Source organism: Aphelocoma coerulescens, chromosome 6 (genome assembly GCF_041296385.1).
Source record: "Aphelocoma coerulescens isolate FSJ_1873_10779 chromosome 6, UR_Acoe_1.0, whole genome shotgun sequence".
Lineage (NCBI taxonomy): Eukaryota > Metazoa > Chordata > Aves > Passeriformes > Corvidae > Aphelocoma > Aphelocoma coerulescens.
Window position 1 is genome coordinate 27,013,633 of NC_091020.1, and position 20,501 is coordinate 27,034,133.

Genomic DNA, 20,501 nt, shown 5'->3' on the forward strand with positions numbered 1-20,501 from the left:
GTACAGCCCCCTGGAGAATGTTTGGATCAACCTGTCCAAGCCATCATCTGGTGTGATACAAAACTGCTTTATTTCTGGCTGGAGGAAGGCATTTCTCACAACAGTGTCAAGACTCTCTCCAGATCAGATGCCTGTGTAGCTCCCTGAGCTCCTCCCTCTCCACGATGAATTAAGTCATCTGTGGTTGCATGTTCTTGCCTTACTTTAGACAGTGCCACAATTTTTCCCTTATCTTCTTAATTTCAACCCTTTTTGTCTTTTTTAACCAGAGATGGTGAAACAAAGGGTCTTTTCCACCCTCCAGAAAGGCAGTCAAAGAGTCTTTCTCTGTCACTGACTGACATGTGTGACTCGACCTGGAAGAGATGGTCCTGTGTTTGGCTTTGGACAAGGGTTTCCTCCTCCTCTCTGCAGGTCTGCATTCAGAGGGATGTTTGAATCTTCCCCATAATTCCTGTCTTGGTTATCTTGGTGCATGGCAGGAGGCAGGAATTTCAGTATTTTTGGAGGGCAGAAACCATTTGTAGAGAACAACACACAGTGTATTGTCCTCTGAAACAGGCAGAGCACTGCCAGCAGCAAAAAGCTGGAGAATCATAGGTGGCTTTTCCAAATATCAGGCCCCACTTTTTCTCTTGTGCACTAGGGTGGATATGCAATGCAGGAGACTTTAACTTAAATGCCAGTATGAGTATATTCATGTCTGAAGCATCTGAAGTGCTTCTCTTGTTGAATAAAGCCCCAACACCTCCCACTTCCACACTGTCCCAGAGCACTTCCTGCTGAAGGCAGGCAGCTCTACGCCCTGATCACTTGTGCCTGCAGCTGACCAACCCACTGCACCAAAATCCAAAGTGTCTCAGACAGGGAGAGTGGGCTTTGGCTGCCTCTGGCCCTTTCCTGGTTTCCAGCTCTTTCACAGGGTAAATTGAGCCTTTGTCCTGCTCAGCATCATGAGGCCGGGCTCCTGCCGGCAGGGACAATGCCCTCTTGTTAAGGAATAAGCCTGTAGGAAGGGGGCTGCGCCATGCAGCACCTTCCAGCACCAGCCTCTGATCTAAATGGTGCCAAGGTGGGTGTTAATGGAGGGAAGGATGCCTACCTGCTGCTCCTTCTGGGCACTGATTGCCCCTAGTATCCATCTGCCCCATCTCCCACTTGCAGGTTTCTGTCCCCACAGCAAGAGCAGCAGAAGCAGACACATCTACCTCTCACCTGGTGTGTTTGTTTTTTTTTTTAAACCTGGGAATTATCTTAAAATAGAGCCACCTACACCATGCTGAGGTGAATGGCCAGCATGAAGCAGACAGGCAGATTCATCTCTCTGGGCTTAAAGCTGCAGCAGGGAAAGGGCAAAGAAGGGCTAAAGTGTGAGCTGGTCAGGTTGAGGCCTCTGGAAATATCAGCATAACCTGTGTCAGAGAGAAATTCCACAGTCTTGTCCCAAACCTACAGTAGGTCTGCACTCAGCAGGGAAGACTCATCACACCTCTGCTCATGGCCCCTGCAAGGAGCTCTGTACTGCTTCAGGACAGCCTGAGGAGTGGGAGAGGAGAGCAGATACTTAAACCTGCCTTTAAGAATGACATTGGAGTATTGCCAATATGCAAATAGCTCTTCTGTGCTCTCCCTGCTGCAGTGAGGGTGATTTCCCCCTCTTTAATAGGAGAAACTCTCGCATCAGGAGAAAATGCACAGGCCATCTTGTCTCACTAACCTTGTGACAAAGTAGAGTCACCATATGGGAAAACCAGGCTGAGCTGAGATTCTCCAGGCCTGTCTCAGCCTGTTACTCCCTTTCTGTGGACCCTTTGTTGTCACACCACCAGAAGGGAGCAGGCAGAGGTAAGCCCTAAGAAGCTCCATTGTTTGAACATCTTTCTGCTTTCCCTCTCTGCTCCTGGAGGTTTGTGCTCAGAGGTGTCACACTGTGTGTGCTTCTTGGTGGGACATGTATATGGGCTAATTGTCTTTCTGGCTAGCTAGAATGTACAGAGGGTGTTGCTCTGATCCATGGGGAATAGGTGTGGAAAAGAGAGTCCCTGTCACCATAAATTCATAGCTCAATGCAGTGCCAGGCACGGCCCCAGGAGCAGACTTGCAATATCATAAATGTGTTTTATTCCTGGAAAAGCTTTAGTTGTTCCTTACGAGTAGGCACTTCCTGGGGTTGTTAGGATAAAAAAAGGAGTGGCAACTTGAGCAGCCTGTTGTCTGTAGGCTCGAGTGGTACGCCAGGAACGCCACCTCTGCACAGTGAACAGTTTCTCTAGGACTGACCTCCCTTGGTGGAATGGTTTCTAAAAGAAAACTTGGGTTTGTGTATCTTTAAGCCCCTTGGGTTCAGGTGCCCAAGATCTTTCTAAATCAGTCCAAATATATATTTTTCCCCTTCCTGGTAGATAAAAGATGTGTTGTAAACAACTGAAACTGTCAGTGATTCAGCCAGGAAGATGTGACAGATGTCCCTATTCCCAAAGCAGCACTGCTGAGGTGGAGGCATGTCCCAGTGACCAGCCTTCCCAACTGGGAAACTGCCCCTCAAGCCACACTCCTGATACAGCACTGCTTCCCAGAGCACTGTCTCTTAAGGGGCTTCTGAGAGATCCCAGGGGTGCAGGAAAGGAAACATTCATGTCTGTGCCATGCTCCTGGAGGAGGAGGTTGGTGGGAAGAGAGATGAGCAACTGGCATGGAGGCTCACTTTGCCACCCACTCCTAAACTGGACTTCCAGTATCATTGCAAGCAACGCTGGACAAATGTTCTGGCAAGTGACAAATTGTTTCCCAGCTCAGCCCCATTCTCTTCCCACCTTTTTTTCCCTGTGAGTCAACTTCTGCCTACACAGATGCTTCCAGAGCAGCCTGAATGCCCTCTTCGTTGTGCTCTGATGGGATGGTGAGTTTGCACTGAGGCACATTTTCTTCCCCTGGATTTCTAGATTTTCCTGCATGTGGGCAGAGAGCAGCATGATGCTGAATGACTTAAGTCCCTGCTCACAGTTCATGAATAATAAAGACTTCCAAAGCTTGCAGCCCCAAAGCCACATTTTTGTGGGACCCCCAGCACACAGTCAGGCAGCAAACAGCTGCAGTGGTATGAAATGTGATGGTTTTGTGCTGATCTTCAGCCAGAGGTTGCACTCCACACCCCAGAGCTGGAGGAAAGGATGGTGATAGATGGTCCAACCCCTCCAGCATGGAGCCCCTTTACTGGCTCTGCTGGGACCTTTCTGCTGATATCTTGGCAAAGGAAAGCAAAGCTGAATCTGCTGGGTGCAGAAGGGATGGAGCAAGCAGCAGTTTACAGGGGGAGCATTTTTCTCATGCTTGGAAGGACTGGCTGTTACTTTCTTTATCAAGATTGTAAGATGGGACCCTCTGCTAGCTGTAGGCTATAAGGTAGCCCTAGAGATCCTTCACTCTGAGCAGTCTCTGTCAGAAGGGTCGTTTCCCAGGAGAAACTCGGGAAGGGCTTGGCTTTGAAGACTTTTATTCTCTTTAATAAACAAGAGACTCTTAATAAACCTGGAAATCCCCCTTTTAAATTTGATACACTGGCCTCTTCCAGACTCCCAAGTCTTCAGGGAGGAAGTAATAGCAAGTGGGATTAAATGGGCTTGAAGCTGAGGCACCAGAGAACTGAGGACCCCAGCCCTGCTTGCTGGGGTGCAGTTTGCACACCGATGGGCAAGGCAGTTTCTGGTACAAGAGTTCCTGTGCAAGAGGCCATTTGCTATAGCTGCAGAGGAAATCAACTGTGTCACCCCACAGGCTCTTTTCTGTCAGTAGGAAACTGTGGTGAAGGCTCATATTATAAGCAGCAGCATTGTATTGGCAAGGGTTTCCAATACAAAGTTGACTTAAAAGAAACCAAGGTGCTGCAGTGGTACAACTGTGTGTTTGATAACACCAGTACAAATCATTACTCATATCCTGCTGGTCTCAGATCATGTTCTTCCTACAGGACAGAGGTGAGAAAAAGCATGGCAGGTATCATCCATTATTTTTAACTCTCCTATTTTTAAATGAATGCCATTGTTGTTGGTATTTACTTCCATTTTACCTTACCTTAAATATAGCTCTGTATTTCAGGGGTTAGTGTATGGTACCCTCTTACTTTCCTTGTGAAATATAGGGGTGGAATGTAGCCCTACTGCACGAAACACTTTGGTGCAAAGAAAACTAAATTGAGCCCAAAGTGATGGGGGAGGTTTATTTCATAAAGATGCTCAAGTGGGCTCTGCCACCAAAAGGATACAAAGTCGAAGCCACATCCTGCTGGCTTAGCTAATCCATAAAAGAGCTTTCAGTGTTTTCCCTTGGAGTAACAGCTTTAAATTTTAATAAGCTGTAGTGTACTTTCACCGGATGTAATAAGCTGATGCAAAGTTTAAATGGGGTTAAGTAAGTAGGAACCTAGGAGAAAGGAACATAAAAGATGTAAACTATTTCCTCTCTTTTACAAGTTTATTTCGCTGGGTTTATTTGGGGAAAAATATATTTCATTCAAATTATTTTTTTTTTGTACTCTGGATGATTCAGTGTCAAGGGAGGGAGACAATACTTGAAGTAACCACAGAGCAACTTGAGCAGAGAGGACACTCAGTAAAAAGAAATAAATTTATCAAGTTATTAACTCGGGTTATTTTGCCATTTAATTTTAGGACGGTTACCAAGTCACAGGCATGTGTGCCTGAACGTGACCCACATAATCCTCTATAACAAGGATTTGTAGGAAGACTCCTTGAAAGGTCATCCAGCCCACCTGTAGCCCAAGGCAGGATCGATTGTGTGTAAGTTTTTGTGGACAGAGATTTGTTGAGCCTGTTCCTGGAGCCCTCAGCCGTGGAGAGCTGCACCCTGCAGCCGCAGGGAGCGACCGCAGCGCCGGCACTCCGTGCCGCCGAGCAGCTTCCCGGCTCCTCCAGCAGCTGTCCTGGCTTCGCTGTAAGCCCATTACCCGTGTTACTGCTGGGAAAGGGGAGCTCTGCTTTATCTGCTTCCCCTCCACAGCTCCAGGTGGCTGCAGCCTCCCCCAGCCCACCGGCTCCAGCCGCTTCCCCTTTCCCCACAGCTGCCTTCTAGACACCCAGAAACACCATCTAAGATGATATCCAGAGGGCATACCAAAGCCAAGATCTACTTTCTGCTTGTTTTCTGTTCGCAAAGGTGGGATAAAGAGCTTTTTTGGGCATGGGATGTGCAATGCCATGCTTGTGCTGGAGTAAGTCAGGTGGTTTGTAGTGTGCACCATGACCCACTGGTTGCCCTGCCCTGACTGCACCATGCCTGGGGACCCCTGAAAACAAGCAGGGGCTGTGAGGTGGGAATTTTTCTTGTTACTGGCAGTGCTATAGATAACAGGGGTGTGTGGGGTTTTACTGAATGTGTTTGTTTGCTTATATCTGTGTAGCCTACTGAAATGGCTCCAAAACATTCTCAGCTAAAAGCATGAGCTGTTCCATTTTGGGCTTAAAAAGTCATTTCTGTACCCAGGAGCTGTACTCATTCTCGGTGGAGTGGGCATAGTAACACACACTGTGCAGTGGATTATACTTATGTGATTATAGCCTCTAGGCAACCTGGTGCTTAAGAAATGAGTCAGTCAGAAAGACCAAGGCAGAGGGAATCAGATTCAATGATGAAAAGATTTGCTTCCAAAAGATCTGGACTGAAGTATACAGCATTTCTTCAAGATACGCTTGTCCTAATAGCCAATTAAACAGCATATGTAGGAATATTTTATGTTACTTGGTGTCTCACAACAGTCTAAAGAAGCAGTAACCACACACAAGGACTTGCAGTATGACAGGTTAGTTGGGTATAGAAAGGCAGGAATAGCTGCGAGACGTGAGTGAAAGCCCAGCCAGGCTGGCGATGGCTGTGTTAGTGCAGGGAGATCTGCCAATGCAGAATAGGAGCAGGTTCCTGGGAAATACATCCAGGAAAAGGGAAGAGACAGGATGAGAAGGCAAGAAATACATGCAGGGAAGCAGTGGCAGGGAAAGAACAAATGAGAACTGGCAAGTTGATAAAAGAACAAAAGGGCTTTGTCTCACATTAAAGGCAGCTAACTACACAAATCATTTTCCCATGTAAGCAATTACTGCAGCTACCCCAGGGACAGTACGTGGTTGTAAATGGGAAGATGGGTTCTTTACATTCATAACTGGGTCTGGCAAGTGCTCCATCAATATGGCTCATGATGCTCTGGGCCATATCAGGCAAGCAGAGAAATTAAAACTTGATTGTGCAGATAGATGGATTCCCTGTTTTAAAAATTATCTTCCATCTGTATGCAGGGTTAAGCCACCAGCTAGTGGAACAGAAAGAATAGAGGCTTCTAAAAAGTGGCAGGAGGTTTAGTTCATTCCTCTTTCACTCCTGACTGTAGCTGTTGACAGCAGCTTACAGCAGTCAGTGCAGTCACAGTCACGTAGGCATGAGTCAGGTAAAAAACAAACTAAGACTGAGATTCCCTTTCAGCCTGATTTTCAGAAATGCTGAGTGCAGGCAACTCCTGTCTGTGTCTGACAGTGCTTTTCACCCTGTAGAATCAGCTTTTGGCAACTGGTGTTCTGTTGAGACTGAGAGAAATTTGTAACGAGACGAATGATCATGATCTGATCTTAGATCCTAGACTTTATCTCATGAATGCCCTAGTCATGACACCAATGAGGTCTCAGCTTGACAATCTCCTATTGCCACTGCTCAGCTGACCTTAGCCCTGGGTATAAATTTAAGTGTCTTGCAGCTCTCCATTTACTGGCACAAACTTATCTCACTGCTTGTCCTGTAAGTGTTTTGACATCAGCCACTCCAAAATTAGAAACTGATGATACGGAAAACTTAATAACATTAAAGGAATGCCAACCCATCTTCTCTGCTGCCTTGTGCTATGCTTTGTTCATCTGAGGAATTTCTTGCATTTCACAGCCAACAGGAGGATTTTGGTTCAGGATTGTGCCCCAGCAGGGATATGATGAAGCTCAAGCCCCAGACTAGGACTTCATGGCACTTATTTACTCTCTGTAACATCTCCCTGACCTATCTCATGTATGATCCTTGGTCTGCTTTCTCCTCGGTCTCCTTTCCAGGAGCTCACTGGCTTTCTCTCACCTTTGGTCTCGCTGAGGTTTGGTCTTAACTCTTTGGAGTTGCAAGCACATTTTTAACACGCAGCACAGGGCGTCCCGGGTCTCAGCTGAGGCAAGTCAAGACCTAGAAACTTGGCTGAGCCTGTCTCTTTTGCATCCCAAGAAATGGTGTTCATTTATTGATGTAAGCCCTCTTTTAAAGCTTCTTTTGAGTTTTATTCTCTCCAAAAGGCAGTTTGGAGAGAATAAAACATCAGGATGTTTTATTCAGATATATAACAGATCCTTCAGGATGCTGTTCCCTGGGGTGGAGGTCCAGCCGCACCCCCCAGGAACTGGGGCCGCCTCTCCCCAGCTGCAGCGAGAAAGTTTCCCTTTGCAGCACTGAGAACGGGCAGAAACAAAGAGCCCGGAGGAGGTGGGGAGGGGAGAAGGGAAGAATGAGCTAGGTTAGGGGAAATACAGCCTAGAAGAAAAGGAAAGGACCAGCTGATCTGAAAGCCCCGATAAAAGCCCAAGACAAAGGCTGAAAGAGCCTGGGAGATTATCAGGGGGAAGCGGGAGGAGGAGCAGAGAGATGCAGCAGAACCTAAGTGGGAATGATGTAAAATGCTGCAGGGAGGAGGAGAGTTTCCTACCTAGAGTGGTTTAATTTACTCAGCCACTTCCATTTACAGAAATCGAGGTCCTTTCCCTCTTCTGACTGGGAGCATCTGACAAATGAAGGAGCTGCTCCAGCAGGAAAGAGTATCCATGTCCATCCCACAGCCCTGACAGCTTCAACTCCGATTGCTCATCTGTTTCCAAGTACAACTGAGACATTTTGCTGGTGGGCAGAGAAGTCAGGGACACTGCATCCAGCACCCTGCAGCAGAGGAAATATTAGTACTGCTGTTGTTATCCTTGTTATTTTCTCCTAATAAAAAGGTGGTCATGACTCACTCCATTAAGAAACAAAGGCAGAGCTGTAATCTACTGAAAGGCAGTTGTTTGGATGCTCAGCATTAGGTGTGTAAAAGGAGGAAGGTCAGCTGCGGGTCAGGTCTGATGATATACACCCTGCCACCAGCACAGGCCAAACTTCAGGTACTCTCCGGAGAACTTATTTTCTGGGCTGGGGTATTTTGCCCTGGCTTCAGAAGTATCACTTCAAGCAGGAGTGTGGAGGGGAAAAAAGCTCTCTTTCTCACCCCTCCACGTTTCAGTTGGGTTTCCTGAGAGGAAATGATACTGTGACTGCGCTGGCCCCCTCCTTCCTCCCAGGAGGGAGGAGCACGCCAGCATCTGCCCACAGCACCTCTTCCCCTCTCTATGCCCCACTGGGACCAATTTTCCAGCTGAGCTGTTACTGGGGTCTGAGTCCCAAGGGAACCAGGCTGCTTCTCAGAGAGGAAGCAGTGGCTCCTGAAGCTGGGGGCTGAGAGGCAGGAAAGGCAGGTTGTGTTCAGGTGGTGTGGAGGTTTCCTGTGTGAGCAGGACTAGGTCACAGCACCCCTGCCCATGCCAGATTTTCCATCTAGTCCATGTGAAGGTTTTTGGCACAGCTGTGGTGACCCAGTTCTGACAGGAACCGTGCTGGCACCTGGGTCTCACCCAGCCATGAGGCTCTGACAATGCCCAGCTGCGTCCCAGGGTGGATGCAGGGAAAGGGAAGGAGCCAGGCTGCCGTGATGGCAGTGGCCAGGTGAAGACAATACCCACGCTAAGATGCGCTGTGAACATCTGCCCCTACCCACAAGCTACTTCTATTTTTGTTCCACCTCATACCCTGGCTGACTCAGAGGAGGGGAGTGGGGGGGGTGTCAGGTTAGAAGGAGCCAGATGAGAGGGCTGTAGGGGGATTGAAAGAGGAAGAGGAGGAGGAGTTGCTTCTAAACCAGTAGTTGCCATTCTTTCAATCAGCTTGAACATTTTCTTTGCACAGTCTCTTTCATGCTTCTCTGTTTCAGCTGCAGGCAATTTGAGGCAGGGATGGCACTTCCTGCCTGCTGTTGAGGTGAGCATTCTTTCAGGGCACCATCAGAATAAATGACACCCTGCTCTTAGATAGCTCCACTGTCATCTGCCCAGGCTGTAATGAGCTTGGCTGAAGCTCATCCTTTTGCTTAACTTCTAGGAATTTCCACTCCTGTTTTTGGTCTCTTTACAAAACTATCTACAAGGAAAGGGCAAGTGCCAAATTTCCTAATTCCTGTGCGTCTTAGTGTCATGACTTCTGGACACAGGCACAGTCAGTGGTCTGTGGTCTAAGTTTTGCAAGTTCTTGAGACACAATCTTGCAGCCCCAAGGAAAGGGACATTAGACCCTCCCCTCAAAAATCCATACCAGCAATTTTTGTGTTGCAGGTGGCCCTCTCATCCTTGTCCCCATTGCTTCAGAGCATTCATTAATTTTGCAGAAATGGCACATCTTGCTTTGTCCCCGTCTGTTACTCCTTGTTTGCTCCTTAGCTGCCAGGCTGTAAACCTTGGGCCAAGTAACTGGATCCTCGGGGTTGTTCCCCAGGAACTGATCACTCACTTACCAAAGCTGCCTTGATGCAAACCATGGCCTAAGCAGGGGACCCAACTCTTTCCGAGGGGATCTAGGAGCGGACAGCTCCCATCCTGCGAGCAGCAGAGCTCTCGCGGGCAGGCCTGCCTGGGCTCAGGCTTTGCTGGGGGTGAGGATACAGAGTGAGGGGGGAATAAGGGGAACTGAAACTCCATTCACAACCTGATGCAAGAAGCCTGCCCCAACGCTGCCGTTCCTTTCTTCCTTCCTTCCTTCCTTCCTTCCTTCCTTCCTTCGCCTCTGCCCCCCCGGCACGCTTCCCTACTCTCCTGACAGTCTGAGGAGGGGGCGGGGGTGATGTCGGGATGAGCCTCAGCCGATGAGTGGAGAATTTTTGCAGCGTTTTTCAGCTTCCTCTGCCTCCGAGCCTGACCTACAGCCGCCAGGGAGGGAGGGGATCCCCGCCAGGGGGCGGTGCGCGGGGCGGGGGATGTCCATGTTTGGGAGGCGGGCGCGTCACTCCCCTTATATGGGCAGTGTCGTCACGGCCCGGCCTCCCATTCATATAAATACCCGGCGGCGCCGGCCGGGATTCCCTACCCGGGTTCGGTGCGGCCCCGCGGTGCCTCCGTTCGTCCCGTCCTATCCCATCCCGTCCCATCCCATCGCCGCCCGCTCCGCGCTAGCACCGGGTACCCTCCTGCCGCTTTCGTCGCTCCTGCCCCGGCTGCGGCGGGGCGCGACCCTCGGCCGGCATGAAAGTCACGTCCCTCGACTGCCGCCAGCTGCGGAAGCTGCTGCGGAAGGAGCCCTCCCGCTGCCTGGTGCTGGACTGCCGGCCCTACCTGTCCTACTCGGCTTCCTGCCTTCGTGGCTCGCTCAATGTCAACCTCAACTCGGTGGTGATGCGGCGGGCCCGCGGCGGGGCCGTGCCGCTCCACTTCGTGGTGCCCGACGCCGCGGCCCGAGCCCGGCTGCTGCTGGGCGGCGAGGGGACGGCGGGGGCCGCCCGCCTGGCGGCCGTGGTGGTGCTGGACCAGAGCACGGGCCACTGGCAGAAGCTGAAGAAGGACAGCACAGCCCAGATCGTCCTCAACGCCCTGCTCTCCAGCCTGCCGGAGGCTGGGGCCAGGGTCTGCTTCCTGAAAGGTGAGAAGGGTTGAGGGCACACGAGGGACGGGGGCTGGGGGGGAGCGGCGCGATCGACCCTCAAAGCTCCCCTGTTTGGTAGCGGCCCGAGGTGCTCCCGTTCCCTCTCCTTCGCCCTGCAGTGAACCTGATTATTGGTGGAGGGCAGGGAGGTAACACCGGGATTTTGTTTCTTTTCCACCTACTGGAAATAAATCCCGGATAGACTCTGCCGGCTGAGCCGAAATGCCTTTCCGCTCACCCCTGCCACGCGTTTGAGAGGCTGAGGGAAAAGCAGAGAATATCAGTAAAGAAAAGTTGCAGATTATCAAAGGGGGAGAGACATTGGCGCTGCGTGTGAAACAAAATCAGCCCCGCGGGTATGAGGGGAGATGAGGCCACCCCTACTCGCTTTCCAACCGGTGATACGGGGAGGCCCGCGTTGGGCACCCAAAACTCTGTGACCGATGCCCTCCCCTCCGCCGAGGGCGGAGAGGTTTCTCTCCATCGGGCACATCGACGCTGGCAGGGGAAACCTAGAGCCGAAACTCCGGGGCTCGTCGGGGGACAGAAATACCTCCTCCCCTCACGTGTATTACAGCCCTTCGATTGCGGTTCTTTGTTTTCGTGCCGTGTAACTCGGGCTAATAAAACGATAAATAGCATAGCGAGCATAGCAGCCCGCCCTTTCCCTGTCCTTCCGCCCCTGCGTCCCCCCCCCCCACTTCTCCTGGCAGCGCCTTTGTCCTTCTGCCCTCTCGGTGTTCTCAGCGCAGCCCCCACCTGCTCTGGGAGCGGGGCCGTGCCCGGGCGGGGCCGCTCCCGCCCGAAGCCCCGCACACGCGGCTGCCGCGGGGCTCCCGCAGTGGCACCACGCCGAGGCAGGAGTTTCTAAGCACCCCCCTTGCCATACCATGAGGCCGTAAACGGAGGGGCAAACCAAGCGATGTTTCTTGAATAAAGCCTGCCTCTGTGTTCTCATGGGCCAGGGTTGATTCACGTTTAATAAGCCTTTTATCACTAGTTTTTGTCCTGATGTACCTAGTCTGTGCCCCCTGTGATGACCTACCCGCTGGGGCAGAGGCATCAGCCGGGGTATTGCCCGGTACCGAGGTAGGGGGATGTTCCCCAGGTTGTTTGCCATCTCCCTGGCTCTGTCCAGCCACTATCAGCCTTTGCTGGGGTCTGACAGTCATCCCACAAGCACAAATTCTGCTACTGGAGAGCAGAGATGCTGGCACTGTGCCAGTCAAATCCTTAGGGACCATGCTAAACTAGAGATGAAGAAGTATCTCCAGGTCACAATGGGAAGTCTGTGGCAAACCAGGGGCTGAATTAAACTCTGCTGACTCTCAGACTGCTTGTTTGGCCACACGATCATCCATTCCTCCTCATGTGCCAGCCCCACACTTTGAAGTGGTGACTGTGGCTGTGGGTAGTTTATCCGGGGTGAGGGATTAGTGTAGGCTCTGCTTTGTACCTCTTATGAGTTGTGAAGTGTCTTATCATGAAAGCCTGTCGATTTGGGGCTAAAGACATTTCCTCTCTGTTTGTGAGAAAGTTTCCTCCTTTTCCTGCTGCAGTTTCCTTTTGCTTTGCTCCGGGCTGCAGGTTCAGGCCCATGACTCAGTGGGCAGCACTGATGATTCACTGGGGTCATGGACCCCCATGAAGCTGTTGTGGCCTGGGGGAAGATCCTTGGAACAGTGGGGATATAAATCACCCTGGAACACTGGATTCTGATCAGGAGAAAGGGTCCTTTGGAAGCCTCCACTACCAAATTTGCAAATAATAGGCTGTAAAACCACCAGGAAAAAATGACATTGAGGTTTCCCCTTATATTCCTGTTCTACCTAGGCATGGAGAGATGGGAGGTGGTGTTGGCTACTTAAGTGCTAAGGGGGTCTCGTTGCAACAAGATATGAGGAGGTCACCCCCACCCCACCAGGTCATCAAGATCCTGGGGATCTGGTCCCAGGGATGGCAGCTGGCACAGTCTTGCATGCCAGGCCCTGTTCCCTCCCTTGCTTTCTGGCTTGCAGGGTCACATCTTTTGTCTGTGTAGGTGCAGTTTCACTCTGGGTGAGCTCAGCACCAGCACGGTGAGAGTGGTTGTGTCTCAGGGAAAAAGAAAGATAAAATAACAGATCCTCCCTTGGTGCTGATAACGATTCTATTACTTATTGATTAAAACGGAAGTGCAGCTCAGCTCTCTGTGATGAGCAACCGAGTATTTGCAGAAATGACCTCAGGGAAGGTAGGTTGAGTGGGGAGGGGGAAGAGGGGAGATTGCTGGAGGACGGGATGAGCAGATGACTCACTGTAAGAATGGTCTGCAAATATCCTGATCCCCAAGGCTTGTAATTAACCATTCACCAGCTGCATGTGTTAGCTGCCCCAGGAGACATGCGTGTCTGTTCAAACACACACGCAGATTTGTCTCGGGCAGATTTCTGTGTTCATTCAAGAGTAAAAACAACAACAGGGGGTGTAAATGGGGATAATGGCTGTTTGTATAAACTGGACATATTTTTCCTATGCGATGGCAATGGCTGGGGTGTTGAGGGAAGGTAAGGTCAGCTATGCAAAACAAGAGGATTTAAAAGTTCACCCCATGAAGGGCAGTTGGAGATCAGGGAACTCTGTAGAGCTTCTTGTGTTTGTTGTTTTCTCACACTGTGAGTTGTTAGGGATATCATTTTTTCAACCCAGTTGTTGTGGATATCATTTTATCAAACACCTCCCACCACCACCATGGTCTCCATGGTCACTTGACTGCTTTGACCACTGCCTCATGCTGTGAGCTCTGGAATGAGCTGGCAGAATGTGGCTGGGGGCAGGAGGAAAGGTGCAGGTGCTGAGTGCCCGTTGACTGTAAAGTCACTCTCCTTCCTTCTGTCATGGAAAACAGACTTTCATCACATTCAGTGGGCTTTGGATCATGCTGGCCACTTGCAACATGAGGACTTCATGGCAGGAATGAGTAGGCGACAGTAGCACGTCATGAATTTGAGCACACATCTGCTCAAACATTGCAAACAGATGAGACACCAGCATTGTGGGGCTGAAATGTCAGAGGTGGCTGTACCAGGCAGCCCTGGCAGCGAGGCTGGTGGGGGTCCTGCAGCTGCTCTGGTCTTCAGCACTTCCCTTATTTCAAAATCCTTCCTTGCACCCGGGCACCCACACCGAAACAGCTTATCAGGGTGAAACAGTTGCAGGTGAACAAATCACAATGGGAGGCTTTGCTTTCCAAGACTTGTTTACTTGAGGGCCACACTCTGAAGGATTATTGAATGTAGCTGTTCATGAGCCATTCATTTCTGCTCTGAAAAAGCACAGGTGGCAGACATGTGGCACACCTCTGACGTTTCCAGGCTGCTTCTGCTACCTGACTGATTCAGGTTAATTTTGGAGATTATGTGCTTCCATGAAGAATTATTCCCAGCCTGGAAACAGGCAACAATTTAGCTGACGACAAACTTTGAGTAACAATGTAATAATAGGATTATTCCTTTTCATTAGCAGTGCACTGAATGAAACGAATGCAGTACTTAACCGTGCAGAATAGCTCATGTGGGGCTATTCAGTTGTCAAATGCTGTCACAGGATTTCATTAAGTTTTATAGCTGTTATTTAATAGATTGGTTTCAGTGGGACCATCTTCATTACTTCCCTGTCTCGTGCATGGTGGTGATTAATGAAATAGATGCAAGCATCCCGCTCTTGTGTTTATGTCAATTTAAAAATGCAAATAAAATATTTTGTGTGTTTTCATAGTGTATATATTAATGACAGGTTTAGAAAAGATGACTTTCGAGTACAGAAGTCTCCTCAAACACTGGAATTTGTGCTCATGTATAAAACCCGGAGGGAGAGAGTTTAGTCCCCGCCGAACTGGAGTTAATGGTTGCTAGACTCAACAGAATTACATTCGCTAACAGCTTTACTCTGGTTTCACTGGCTTTTGGCAAGTTAATAATTGTCAGTGGTATCCGAGGTTTTCCTTGGGTGCCCAAAGCCTTTTAAGCAAACCCATTTTCCCAGAGGAGCACTATCCTTCACTAGCCTTCTCCTGGAGCTCACCGCCGTGCACTGCTATCCCACTGCATTGCAAGTGCTGAAGCTTCATTCGTCCTTCACTTGAATTAAACCAGTCCTTGGGAGGGCAAATATATCTTTCTTTTTGTTGTTGTTTCCCTAGGGGGATATGAAACCTTTAACTCCCAATATCCTGAGTGCTGCGTGGATGGAAAACTCATTTCCCCAGAGAGGACGGAGTCAGAGAGAAACCTTGCCAGCCACTGTGAGAAGCAGAGTGCCAACCACAAACCCGCTTATGACCAGGTGTGTGTCATGGCTGCGGTGGGTGACCCTCCCCTTGGGACTTCTCCCTGCTGCCACCAGGCTCTGTTGGAGGCTGGCAGGGTGTCAGTGGCTGTGGTGCTGCTGTGGTCTGTCAATAAGTTGTCACAGTCCAGGCTGACAGCCTGTGTGCTGAATAAGTTGCCCTTGTGTGCTGCTGGTCAGTATCATCTCTGCCTGGCTTCAAAATTAGGCAACAGAAGGAGGCAAAACACCATATCTAGCCCCAAAACTGTAGTCATGAACTCTCTTATCACACACGCAGGCAGCATGAGCCATCAGCAGCTCAAACCTCCACAGGAGACTGAAAATGGGCAGAGGAGAGGCTGCCACGAGTGTAATTTTTCCAGCAGACAAAGGAGCACAGTTTCTCCATGTTTCCTCTGACATCCCAGGAGGAATTTGAGGCTGGCAAGGGGGCCAGTGCCTCTGAGAAGGGGCAATGGCTCAAGAGCCACCATTGGACAGGGGAAGTGGGGTTTCCACAGGGGAAGTCGTCATGATTATGTGTGCTCCGAGATGTCACCCTGAGGTCAGGATGCTTCCGCCAGGGCGTTTGTTTCCTGTTGCTCAGGGGAGTCCCCTCGTGATGCCTCTCTGCTCTCCTGGGAGCACCTCCCACACCAGGTGTCCTCCCACTGCCTTGGCTGGCTGCCAGCTGTCCCTGATGCATGGGAACCCACCATGTGGGCAGTTCAGGGGGAGTGGAAAGGTAGTTTCTTGCAGCTGGGGGGTGGCAGCAGCTCCTGTGCATCATGGAAAGTTACCTGCCAGCTCAGAAAGCCGTGTCAGATGGTGGCTTTTTTTTTGCCATCTCGTCATCCAGCCTTTGCTTGTGCTGAGGAAGGCGGAACTGAGACGACGTCTCGGGGTGGGTGACGCAGCAGGTGCTATGCTCCAGAGAGGTGTGGGGTGAAGGGGGATGGGGAGCCTAGATCCAGTTTTTTTGTTTTGTTTCACTTCTGGAGATGTGACCAGAGGAGCTAAGCCCTGGCTGAGCTAAAGCAGCCTCTTCCTCTGTCCTCATCTTCCTCCCTGCTGGATATGGCTCCCTGCTTTGCCCCTATTTTGGTAAAGCCTCAGTGGGAATGGGCACCACATATGAAAGCACTTTGGGTGCACTGCAAGGAGCAGCACTTTAAAGAAAGCCACAAACATCCTCCACATGAGTGTAGTAGGTCTGACTTTGTACCTTGCAGATGTGGACAAGAAAATTAAAACATTTTTCCTTTGTGGGCTTTGCCATGGCACTGATTCATTGGCCAGCAGCACTGGGGTCCAAAAAAGCCAGAGAGGGAGGGAGCAGGCACCCACACAGGTTGCTCTTGGGTTGCAGGACTTTTGAAAAAAGAATTACATGTTTCTGCTCCTTCTCTTCCAGGGTGGTCCAGTCGAAATCCTGCCTTTTCTCTACCTTGGTAGTGCCTATCATGCTTCCAAGTGCGAATTTCTCGCCAACCTACACATCACAGCCCTGCTAAATGTCTCCAGGAAAAGCTCAGAGTCCTTCAAAGACCAGTATTGCTACAAGTGGATCCCAGTGGAGGACAGTCACACAGCAGACATCAGCTCTCACTTCCAGGAAGCCATAGACTTCATTGGTAGGTACAAATGAACAAGTTTTCAGATCTTCATGTATTTTAAACTAATTTAAAATGTAAAATCAATTAAAAATTAATTTAATTAATTTTAAAATAAAATACACATCAAAGTCTACTGAATTTTGTGAAGGAAAAAAACCCAGTTCCTTGGGCCTGCATGCCAGACTAACAACCAGGTGAAGCAGTCATCTTATTGCCTTACTGTGCTGAGATATCCCAAAGGCAGGGTCTTAGAAATCCATTGTCCCCCCTTATGTCAGAGCTCTTTCCATTCCTCCTTTTGATCATACTGATATCTCAGCCTTTATCAAACACCCCAATGCAAAAAAATTGAGGCCTTTAGAAAACTTGTCCCATTCCCTTTCAAATCTTCCTGCGTTTGGCTGAGTGGGTGAGTGAACAAGAGCTGTGCCAGGGAGCACAAGAGAGAGGATCCTCCCTGAGAAGCACAAGATGGTTTGGTGGGGTGGAGAAGCCTGCACCTGGGTGGAGAGCACATTGAAATCGGTGCTGTTGCTCTCCAGGAATATTCAAGAGAGAAAGAATAAAACAAGGTTACAGACTCACTAGACTCATTGCTCAGCTGAGTTTGAGTCCTTCAACAGTGCAGGCAGAATTCCAAAAAACTGACTTGAGGGTGCTCTCTAAGTCCTTCTCCTTCCCAGTAAGGGACATCTCACACCTTTCAGGGAAATAATAATTTACAGCACCTTTCTGTCCTATCCTCAACCCCTTCTGATAGATGTCAAGTCACTTGGAAATTTCCCAGATTTTGAGGATGACTTTAATTTTCACTTTCTTTTAAAATTGGGTATGTGGTGTAGATTCTGGGGATGACTCAAACCCATGTCTTCCTTAACTTTGTGCAGTAGCTAAATATAACTGGTCGTGGTGGCACCAGTCCCCTGGCAGACAATTGAAGGCAGGCAAATGATAACTTCCTCAGCTCTGTGTGTTCCACTCACAGTTATCCATAAATTGGAGCTTGAACATGTTGCTCAAGGCAATAGAGCAGAGAAAGGTCTATTTTTTGAACAGCGTTTTTGTGTGGAAAGGGCTTATTTTAAGCACATTCTCTTTAATCTAATAACAATCATTGTGTTGTGTGAGTAACCACAGTGGCTCCTGTTGTGTAAAATGGGTGCTTTGCATAAGCCTTTTATATCCTGACTTAAGTCCAAGCATCCTTTAACCAGGCTGTAATTAGCAACTGCCTACCAGTGCTTGTGTGCTTTGTGGTGAGGCCCCACAGACTGGGCTCAGCCTCTCCACCCAAGGGTACCCACCAAGGGCTCACCTCCTGGTACTGCTGTTTGCTGCCAACTGGCCAAGCAGGGAGTTAGGATTTTGAAGAAAAATCCTCTTTTTCTAGCAAAGATGATGAGAGCCCCTGCAGTTCTTGAGTGACCAGGTAGTGGGAGGGCTGGCCAGGCTGAGCTTGAGACAACATTTTGAGACGCAGGTAGAGAAATGTAGGTACAGCAAACACAAGCATTGCCTGTATCACAATGTTCTGCAGTGTCAGTTGTTCCAAAACAGAAGTAGGCACAGAAAAAGAGAAAGGAAAAGACTTTCCTAAAAAATGCAAAAAAAACCAAATCAGGATCCACAGATTCTGAAACCAAGTGTCATCTTCAGCTCAGGTCCATCACAGGCTGGGTTTTGTCCTCTTTGTCTTTTGATCTCCATGTCACCCTTAGCACACAGCAGAAGAGCAAACCTCTCCTTGCCGGTAGACTGGCTGTGCCCTGCCCCAGCTCTGGGTGTGTCACAGTGTCCTCTCCATCCCAAAAAATAACTGATGTCTGTAATGGCTTTTCCCCCAGATTACGTCAGGCGAACAGGCGGCAAGATCCTGGTGCACTGTGAGGCGGGGATCTCGCGCTCCCCCACCATCTGCATGGCCTATCTCATGAAGACAAAGAAGCTGCGCCTGGATGAAGCCTTCGATTACATTAAGCAGCGCCGCAGCCTGATCTCGCCTAACTTTGGTTTCATGGGCCAGTTGCTACAATATGAGTCAGAGATCTTGTCTTCCACCCCCAGCCCCCCTGTCGCCTCATGCAAAAGAGAAGCTGCATCTTTCTTTGCGGAGGAACTGACTTTGGGCAAAAACTTTGAGGGCTCATGCTTTGCCTTTCCTACCTCAGTGTTGAGTTCTGTGCCCATCCACTCTCCTGTCCACCAGCTGAAGCTCAGCCCAATGACAGCATCTTCGTCCTGCTGAACACCGTGGGGGGCCCAGAGCTGGTGTGGTCCTGATCCAAACTGTGATCCCCAACAAGAACATTTCATGAATGTGCAATAGAGAAGCTTCATCCACTTACTCTGAGATGGAGTGGTTGTCATGGATCGTACTTCCCATATGCTGTGACTGTAAGATGCAAGTGGTCTAAGCATGGCAGGTTTTCTGAACTTTTATTGTCCTTTTTTAAAAAAAATACGAAGTGCTTTTTTAGGGTTTTAACCACACAATGTGCACCCACTACTGTATTTCCAGATTCCTGGAGAACCATGAGAAATCCATTTAGTATGTTCTCAGTTCCCATCTCCTTCCCATCTTATTTTTGAAAAGACCCTTATTTAAAGTTTCAAGCAATAAACAGCAACAGCAGGGAAGAAAGCATAACGAAAAGCACTACCTTTGCAACCACAGAGATGGTGGGAGTGAATATTTGTTCAAATCTTTCTCTGGCTTTCCTCCTCCCCTCTCCTGTGTCATGTTTCAGGGAGCAAAGGGCTGGAGTGGGGAGAGGGAATGCCTTTCCCAGAACACTGTTGCACAACCAGTTGAAAATCCCCTCTCCTGCTCCAGCCTCTGAAGTGTCAGGTATTGTCCACAGTGTAACTGGATACCAACCCCGACCAGTGGATCCATTCAGGTGTGGCATTTCCTGTACTTCTGTATTTGCCTTTGTACTGGATGGGCTTTTAAGTAAAGCAGGGACTTAACATCTATCAACTACCCTGCTGAGCTATTATCCTCCCATCTGTTATTTAAGAACAGCCCTAGAATACTTGAATGTCTCTGCAATCCTCATCGAATCCACTTCCCATCAGGTAAGCTGTAAAACACTGTAACTGCTGGACTTCACACCAAAAAAACCTGACAAGCTTTCAGCTCCAAGACAACTTTTCCTCCATCCCTTCCCAATTGTTCCCATTGTGTATCATGTGTGGTCAAGTGGTCTTTTTCAGTGTTATATGACTTGCTTAGAGTGTGTGGTCACCTCTAGTCAGCCTTTGTCCAGAAAAAATGGTTTGTCTTGCTCACATTGGCTTCTGTGTCCACAGAGAGTTCAGGATGAGTGTCTCTGTCTGTTGGCCTTTTTATTATTTTTAAATATGTAATATGTGTGGGAAATGGCAATAATTTCCAGGAGATCTCGTGAACGTGAAAGATAACTTGCAATGGTTTTTATGGAGTGTAAAAAATAATAAAGGAAAAAAATGCCAGGAAAATAAAGCTGTTTGTTGTACTTGGAGTGAGCCGCGAAAGTACTTTGGGAGATCTCAGTGGCAGGAGAGGTCATCTGAGAAAAACACCATGGTGTAAAAAGAAGGTAGAAGAGATGGGAAAGTATCACTGTGCTCTGTGCTAAAAAGCCACCAAGGTACATCACTACAGAGGGGAGAAGGTGAGGGGGAGGATTGTTTAAAACAGAATGACATGAGTCACGGTGGCGTCACTTCCCAGCAGCCAGGCAGGCACTTCTGTTTTGATTCATGCATGTTTTATATAAGATTTACCATCTTGCTGAAGATGAAAATCTGAACTAGGCATGGCCCCCACTTCCTTCCAACCCATGAAAA

At 49.1% G+C, this 20,501-nt stretch overlaps 1 protein-coding gene and 1 long non-coding RNA gene across 2 annotated transcripts; both read left to right on the plus strand.

Moving 5' to 3' along the window:
• Positions 1 to 4,547: 4,547 nt before the first annotated feature.
• LOC138112863 (uncharacterized) lies at positions 4,548 to 10,070 on the plus strand. Its single transcript, XR_011151877.1, has 3 exons — positions 4,548 to 4,796; positions 5,078 to 5,172; positions 7,778 to 10,070. It is a non-coding gene; the product is annotated as an uncharacterized lncRNA (long non-coding RNA).
• A 131-nt stretch (positions 10,071 to 10,201) lies between these two features.
• On the plus strand, positions 10,202 to 20,154 carry DUSP5 (dual specificity phosphatase 5). Its single transcript, XM_069019996.1, has 4 exons — positions 10,202 to 10,743; positions 14,927 to 15,069; positions 16,469 to 16,688; positions 18,515 to 20,154. The coding sequence occupies exons 1-4, from the start codon at positions 10,350 to 10,352 to the stop codon at positions 18,913 to 18,915; spliced, it is 1,158 nt and encodes a 385-aa protein (XP_068876097.1). The 5' UTR covers positions 10,202 to 10,349; the 3' UTR covers positions 18,916 to 20,154.
• The last annotated feature ends 347 nt before the right edge of the window (positions 20,155 to 20,501 follow it).

Coding starts and splice junctions, on each gene's coding strand:
- DUSP5 (XM_069019996.1), top strand. CDS start 10,350: ATGAAAGTCACGTCCCTCGACTGCCGCCAGCTGCGGAAGCTGCTGCGG. Junction 10,744..14,926: donor CAGGGTCTGCTTCCTGAAAG/GTGAGAAGGGTT, acceptor TTGTTTCCCTAG/GGGGATATGAAACCTTTAAC. Junction 15,070..16,468: donor ACAAACCCGCTTATGACCAG/GTGTGTGTCATG, acceptor CTTCTCTTCCAG/GGTGGTCCAGTCGAAATCCT.